At 36.2% G+C, this 8,237-nt stretch overlaps 1 protein-coding gene and 1 long non-coding RNA gene across 3 annotated transcripts in view; one reads left to right on the top strand and one right to left on the bottom strand.

The window, feature by feature from the left end:
• LOC109844470 (CRAL-TRIO domain-containing protein C3H8.02) overlaps positions 1,276-8,237 on the bottom strand; it is a 12,430-nt gene continuing 5,468 nt past the window's right edge. Inside the window, exons 4-6 of one of the 2 annotated variants that reach the window (XM_020413521.1) lie at positions 6,741-6,893; positions 6,220-6,342; positions 1,276-1,621 (exon numbers count right to left, since the gene is read on the bottom strand). In XM_020413521.1, the coding sequence (XP_020269110.1) occupies positions 1,544-1,621; positions 6,220-6,342; positions 6,741-6,893 (354 nt within the window). In that variant the 3' untranslated portion in view covers positions 1,276-1,543. The remainder of the gene's footprint in view (positions 1,622-6,219; positions 6,343-6,740; positions 6,894-8,237) is intronic. The other variant, XM_020413523.1, reaches the window with a different exon arrangement.
• LOC109844471 lies at positions 3,249-5,436 on the top strand. Its single transcript, XR_002248039.1, has 4 exons — positions 3,249-3,510; positions 4,273-4,329; positions 4,923-5,135; positions 5,223-5,436. It is a non-coding gene; the product is annotated as an uncharacterized LOC109844471 (long non-coding RNA).

Raw genomic sequence — 8,237 nt, forward strand, 5'->3', positions numbered from 1 at the left:
CAACCTCAAACTCGAGGCCTAGATTACACTCTCCCCCCATGTCTTTATCCCAAAATTTTAGCTTGGCTATATGAATAATAATATTTTAGTCACCCCCCATGTCTTTATCCCAAAATTTTAGCTTGGCTATATGAATAATAATATTTTAGTCATTTCTATTGCGAAGCAATCTTCTTCTTTGAGATAGATATAATCATATCCATCGTAATTGCTTCCAACTAAATTCTTTTAGATCGGCAGAAGTTAACATGAGCTCTTCATCCAGGCCGGCCACTATTGTCGCCTTGGCCCTGACCACCACATTCCTCCTCTCCTCCACTGCTGCCAGCACGCCAACCCTCTGCCAGACCTCCGACTACCCTACCCTCTGCGCCAAAATCGCCCGCTCTGTCAACCCCCTCACCCTCGAACTCTCACTGAAGCCTCTATCATGCAGCCACCCGAGGCAATTCACTCCCGTGCAGCTGCCGCGAGGCTTGCATACTCTACTCATGACCGCACCATGCAGAACCACCTCGGCGCTTGTCGCAGCGCATACAATGATGCACTGGGCAGCCTGCGGGCGGCCGCGACGTTGATGAAGACGAGCAAGGACAACAGGGAGGCTATCATATCCGATATCTCAGCCGCGATGCGCAGCGTGAAAACCTGTGAGGATAATTTCAGGGAGGCTCCCGGCATGGCATTTCCTTTGAGGAGGGTTAATAATAGCCTGATGAAGATGGTGAAGAATAGTCTGGCCATCGGATCTCAGCTTAAATGATATATGATCATAGCGGTTCTGGTTGTTTTGTGCATTGCACTGGGGGCTAATTACGTTTAGGTTGGACCTCATTTTATGTCCTAGAGATTATTTAGAGTTCTTGCAAGTTATAATGCATCAAAATTTCTTTCACTGAAGATATTGTAACGAGATAGATATACAAATAAAAGAAACAACTTCTTGCATCATCCGCAACCCACAGAAGGGAAAAGACTAAAAGTATCAAGGGCACCTACATCCATGACATTAAATGTGTACCATATGAATGTCAGACCTTGGTTCACTGACACTCCAATCTCAATTCAAATAAATTAGCGTAGCATCCTGCAAAATATTAATAATGACTTTGAGGGCATGATGCTACTCATACTCCTAACCTGTACAGAAATGTGCAGAAGTAAAGCTTTAACCTGTAAAATAAATTCTTGAAGCTATACCGACGATAATGGCAAACTCCCCATTACCAAATCATTACTGCAAGCCTGCAATGAATAAACCATCACATAATTCAGTTAAGACTCAATACACCTGTAATCCTCTTTATTTGCTCGAATTGATGAAGCTGATGTTACACATCCTTTTCGAGGTTGAGTTATAAACTTATGCAATGTGCTGTCTACCAGAAACACAGTATCGAGTTATAAACTTATGCAATGTGCTGTCTACCAGAAACGCAGTATCAAGTTATCGTTGACAACCCAAGAATAAATACATATCGTCAAAGCTGCATAGACTCAAATTTTGATACATGTCGCGTACTTAATTAAAGATCAAATAGACTCAAATTTTGAAGTCCGCTGGCAGCGTCTCTGCAGTAAAATATTCCTTCCTGACAGTCTCCACATCACAAAATCTCACCTGCAAGAAATCAAAGGGAACAAATTTGATCAAATGACCTTGTAGTTTAGCATGTCATTGCCAATAAAATAACCAGACAATAAGACTACACAAGATTGCTGCTACCCTTTCGGCTAAATTTCACAAATTGGTGACCAGTTATTAATCTTAGATATCGTAAGCAGCTAAAAGCCTTAACATTCCAAACCTTGATGATAACAAAAACTAATGTGATTATCAGCAATATCGATGTATTTATTGAGACTTCAAAAATCAAGAGGAATGCTGATAAAAAATGAAGTGCATTAAAAACTTAATGAATGCACTAAATTGAAAAGGAAAGTATGGGCAGCATATCATCAACTGAAAATGCTCCGTTAATTAGTCAAGAAGAGAATAATAGGGAGAAAAGGAAAAAGACACTAGTAAAAAGAGGTTCGGCCCCAACGGTTGTGTCCAACCGTTGGGGCTGGTCGCACAAGCCCCAACGGTTAAAAACCGTTGGGGCAAGTTCTTTTAGCCAAAAAACAGATCGGAGGGAAATTTCCCCCCTTTATTTTGACGAAATTTGAAAAAACAAAACAAAAACCCCCACACCTGCCCCGTTCTCTGTCTCTCTCACACATCAAAAAACCCAAACCCTCGTTCTCCTCTTCTTCATCCTCTCGATCTCAAATCTACTCCCATCTCTCTCGCCTACAGGCCTGGAGACATCATCCCCAAGAGCAAATCCGGCCAATACCACGGAGTAACGTCTCAAAACCCTAATCCTCTCCTTTTCGTCGATTCTTCTCTTCTACACTTTAATTTTTTATCGACAATGTGTGATTTCAGTTGAGAACGGTTTGGCACGATGTGATCGGCCACCACTGCCCGATCTTTGTGGTTAATTGTGAGGTACGATTGATCAGATTTTGTAATCGGTTTTTTTTTTCGTTTATAGGGTAATTGATCAGATTTCCGGGGTTTTTTTCGATTGTTACCGATTATTTGAGTCTAGATTGATTAGCTTATTTGTGCTTAATGTCTGTGAAGATGTCTTAAATGAAGAGAAATGGGAAGATAAAAATGTTGAGGTGTTTTGAGGGAAATTTCAACTGTTCACTGAGATTGAGATTCAAGGCTTTGACGCACCAAAGCCCTGCATATCTTTATTATCCTTGGTGATACCTTTAGCAATTGACTGTTCAAAAACATTGAAAATATTGACTGCTGCCATTTTGTTGTGAATTCTGATTGGATGTGTAGGTATTGATTCCGATTGAGAAGCCGACTAGGTTCACAGGAGCTGATCCTTATAAATTGTAAGTTTGTTCTAAATTTTTACCTCTTTTGGTGATTTTTTGAGCCTGGAATGTTTAAATTAACTAAAGAAAGAGAGGAATTTATGAATAATCTATCTAGTATATGAAATTTTGGTGCGGGAAATTAATTTGGACACAATCACCTCAGAGTCTTGGCCACAATGCCATTGCTTTATTTATGTACACATTCTTATTAATTTTAGCAAGATTTGACGAACCTCATCATCATAAAGTCAGCCACTAATTTTGATTGCTTCAGTTCCATGTCTAATTTTTCCGTAAGAGCCATCTTAGCTCATGTGGCACATTCACTAGCGCCCCCCCCCCCAAGTTATACCTTTTGCATATTGATTAGTAACCTTGTTGAACAGTGTCCATTTTCTTTTTCACGACCTCTAAAGCATGCTATGACCATCCTATGTTTAATACAAAATTGTGCTCCTTAATATTTGCTAGGTATGTTATTGACATAGAGGTAATATATACATGAGTAGAGTAGCGGCCATCCATTTACATCATACTACAAGCAAGTCTGACAAATTTCTCCATGTTAATCATATAACGGTGGGAGGAATGAGCCAAAGATGAAGTTTCCTTAAATAGGAGGTAATGTTTTCTGCTTGAATTAAATTTGAGTCAATATAAATATTAGCATGTATGTACCTTCTGGTAATAAAAAACTTGTGCAAATCAAGTTCATGTTTAATTTATATCGAACGTGAACTAATGTCAATTTATCGAACTATGATAAAACGATAATGATTACTTGTGTTGATATTTGAGTTTATACAAATATTACCATGTATGTGCCTTCTGCTCATAAGAAACATGTCTAGATCCCTATATTCTCATCACTAAGAATTTCAAAGCAAGCACTGCAATAACCCAATCCGTGACAAGTCTGCAACAATAAAAAGTTACGTCATAAAGAATACTTAATTAGCCGATAAATTTTATGACCTTGTAAAGTTTTATAAAAATTAGGTGCTACTCTGTTTGCAACAATGTCATGCTATCCTGAGTATAATATATTGTAAGTTTATGTAGTTTTTTTTTATATTTGACATTTTGAAATCAGATACTTACATATCTGCTCACTTTTTCTTCACTTCTTTTACCAGTTCAATAATATATCTTACGCTTATAATTTACAGCTTTGAATTGTGAAAAAGCTCTAAGGAGCTTTCTGCTACTGTACATTTTGTTCCACAAGTAACTAGTAGACAACATATGAAGTATACATTTGTGTTTGCACCTTAATTTCTGTTCTATACTATATCTGGAAAGGCACTTTCATTTGGAATGTTTGTGTAACAAGATCTTTTAGAAAACTCCCCCCTGTTTAATTTTTTTCTCCTTCTCTTGCAGTTTCTTTCTATAGGGTCTGACATATGTTGGGGCTTCTGCAAGACTTCTATATTGTTGGTATTAGTAATTTTCTTTCAATTAACTTCTATACGATTTGTTTGTTTCCTGGTTTTCGTAGTATATATCTTTTCTCATTGCTACAGACTTTATAATAATTTCTGAAATAAGTGTGTTTACAATTTTTCTTTTTCCAAGGATAATTTGTAATTTCGACACCAATTGAGATTGAACTAGAACGAAATAAAAATAGGAGAAACCATTATGCAGCTTTGTCGGAAGAGAGAAAAAAATGAAATAAGAAGAAAACAAAGAGAAGCTTATTATAACAAAAACAAAAACATAAGAAAAAAGATCAAGAAAAAGAAAGCATAATGTTTAATGAGCACACAGAATGCCACCAGATAAATAGAGTAAGAAAATGAAAATATGACAAAGACAACACTCATATATTAGATGCTATCTTCTTGCACCTATTTGTAAACCTGTTGCACAGGGTTTATATTTACATATAGGGTTTATTTTTATATGCGGCTCACTGTTCTAAGATAAAACTATATGTATTTGAACTATTCCAAATATATTCATTCACAGAACTATAAATTTTGTTGAAGTAATTTATAGGTTGAGTGATCGACCTCATTTACATGCAGTATGTGCCGTTGTGTGATTAGTTAAATTTTGTTCAAGAATACGATTAGTTGGTGTCTCAATGTGCACCGGATGACATCCTAAAAATGAGAAGCTTATTTGAACGGGCTTTTACTGCTGCTGGAGTGCATGTGGTTGAAGTCGGCAAGATATGGGAAGCATACAAAGAGTATGAACAAGTGATCTTTTTGACAATTGGTGATGACAATAATGAGGTTAGTTTCATATGTGAATATATGTCAGTATACTTTGTAGTTTAAACAGAACAAAATTGTTGATCACTATACTGTTTTATCTTTCAGGAAAAATCAAAACAGATTGATCGGATACGTACTTTATTCCATCAACAACTATCTATTCCCTTAATGAATTTAGAATCAAATTAGTTAATTACAGGCTTTGGGAGGTGGAACAAGGGAACACTGGCGATATGAACTCAGGAATTGGATGGGGTCCCTGCTAATGTTGTCTTTGCATATAATAATGCTTTGGAAATGTATAATGCTCGAAGCATGTATGAGGATCAATTGTCTAAGAGTATAGCTTATAATAATGCTTTGGAAATGTATAATGCTCGAAGCATGTATGAGGATCAATTGTCTAAGAGTATAGCTCACATGGCTTAATTTTGTATTCTCACATACATGTATATTGTAATCTTTTGTAAAAGTGAGGGACGCCTCACTTTAGAAAAGGCTCGCTCTCAATATGAGAGGCGTAACCATGTAACTCTTTGCTTTTAAATGAAATCTTAGCTTGGTTGGAAAAAAAAAGAATCTCGTCGCAAATCATTTAAATTTGGATGTATAGTAGAACCCAATTTTGATTAAAGCTTATGAATACAAATTTTATATTTTGTTATACTTTTCGTGTGTATGCATTGTGTTTTTGTCTCTATTAAGAGTGATTAATATTGAATATAATTGATTTTTTTTAAAATCAGGTAACTTGCCCCCAACGGTTCTAACCGTTGGGGCTAATTAAGGCCCCAACGGTTCTAACCGTTGGGGCGTATTTTTATTTTTATTTTTAAAAAAAAAGAAATTTCTTTGCCCCAACGGTTGTAACCGTTGGGGCAAAGAAATTTCTTTTTTTTTAAAATAAAAATAAAAATACGTTTCAACTGTTGGGGCACCATCAGCCCCAACGGGATTTGTCCCAACGGGCGTTTTAGCAGCCCCAACGGTTCTAACCGTTGGGGACACGATCAGCCCCAACGGTTGTAACCGTTGGGGCTGTTGCAGTTTGTACTAGTGAGAGAAATAAGAGAAAAGGAGAAGAGAAGGGATGCTCACTAACCAGGGAAGAATATGATCTCATTAATGGCTTAACAAGCTTCCAAATTGGCTGAAATACAAATGGAGCTTCCACAAAGAGGAGTTGACCAAGCCGCTTTGGGTAGTAATAGTAGAAAACATCTATCTGGAAAATGATAATGAAATAGGTATATTTAGCTTTAATATCAACCATTTGAGAAATACAAACAAAAACAAGGGGTCAATTTAGCACGCGCAAAGATGGCTCTAACTTTTATATTCAGGACTTTAACCAAGACCTCAAAATTTATTTTGCTCTAACTTATGAGTGATACTCCTCTAATCATTTCTTAAGGGAAATTTTAAATTTCCATTTTACCTGACATTAAATTGTTTCTCATCTACTGTTTGATAAGGATACAACGCCAGCATTACATAAGCGAGCAACTTTTATCTAATTTTTTTTTGCAAATGAATGATTAATTCTTTGATATTGAATTTTCTATTTAAAATTTCCAACATCATCAGGTAGTGAAGAAGGCAGCATGTGGTTGAAGAAGTTACCAGGAATTTCAAAAAACCAACATCTCCATTCTCCACTCCAAACCCACGTAGATCAACGATCCCAAGTATTTCCTCTACTCCATCTGGAAGTTTACTTATTGCCTTCTCCACCATGTATACACAAAGCTTTTCATTCTCACTGGTATCCTGCTTCTGTGGCCACATTATAACCGTCATATCATTGTCAGGGCACCTGGAGGAAAAGGCTATCTTAAGAACAGAAAAAAAAAACACAGAGAGAGAGAGAGAGAAAGAGAGAAAATAGAAAAAGTAATATGGACAAAAGAAGTATAAATGATTTCATTGCTTCACTCGGTGAAAAGAAAACTAAAGTGGAAGAACAAATAGGTAAGAGTTCATTAGGTGGATAAAATCAAAAAACTGGCTAGTTAATAAGAGTTCACTTTTCAGCATGTGGGGGGGTGGGTAGATCCCTTCCTGTTTATAGATATTTCTATTAAGTTCCAACTTTGGAGAAAACTAACAGCACACTACTTGTTGAGGTGTTGTTTCTAAGACATTTAGAATAGATACTTTGCCATAATTTTCTAATAGCAAAAGTGCTGAAAGGGAGGAAATTCAGCGAAAAGTTTGAGGAGAGAAAAGAAGGGGAAAGGATCGAGAAACAGTGTTCAAGGATTCAGCCCTTGATTACAAAATCAATTGGCTCATTTCTCAAGAAATTTTCATTTTCAATAGCACTCTAATTTTCTGATTGTAATGATAAAAGAATCTTATTTTGTATGCTAGATATGAAGTCTTAATTCAAGAAAAACTAATCCTCTATCTCAAACAAGCTCAACAACCAATAAAAAAATACTAAAATGAAATGACTCCTATTTCAAATCAAACTTTAACAAAATAGGCAAATCATATATAAGTAAGGATAAATATTCGATAAAGGAAGCTTGGCTATTTCAATGAAACAATTATACCCTCTGGAAAGAAGAGACTTTCATCGTTTTGAGTAAGACTAGCACAAAGAAAGAAGAGGCCAAAACACTGTGGTTACAGGGAACGTGATGTTATAATGACTAAATGATAATGAAGACAGCACACAATAAACTCGAGCAATTTCCTGATGTACGATGACAGCATAACTCCCACCACTCTCCGTAGGATGAATTATAAAATAATGCAGTGAGTTCTTTGTACTATTGACAAAATAAGTAGTTATATGATAAAATCATAAGCATAATTGTGGGTCACATATGAAAGGGGATGCCGGATGCAGCCAAGAAGAATAACATGGTACAGCAGGAAAAGAAAACCGTATTTATCATATTGTGAAAAAAGCTGTAATCACTATTAAAACTCACAGAGGAAACATGCAGTCACTATATACAAAAGGATTTCATTGTCACAATATAATTCACTGCAATCACATACAACATAGAGAAGACACAAGTAGTCACTATGTTCACAACCCTGACATCTCTAAAAGCACAGTTACATCAATATAATTATTTTGGTTCCATACATGAACAGGCAACAAAC

This window comes from Asparagus officinalis, chromosome 6, assembly GCF_001876935.1.
Source record: "Asparagus officinalis chromosome 6, Aspof.V1, whole genome shotgun sequence".
Classification (NCBI taxonomy): domain Eukaryota; kingdom Viridiplantae; phylum Streptophyta; class Magnoliopsida; order Asparagales; family Asparagaceae; genus Asparagus; species Asparagus officinalis.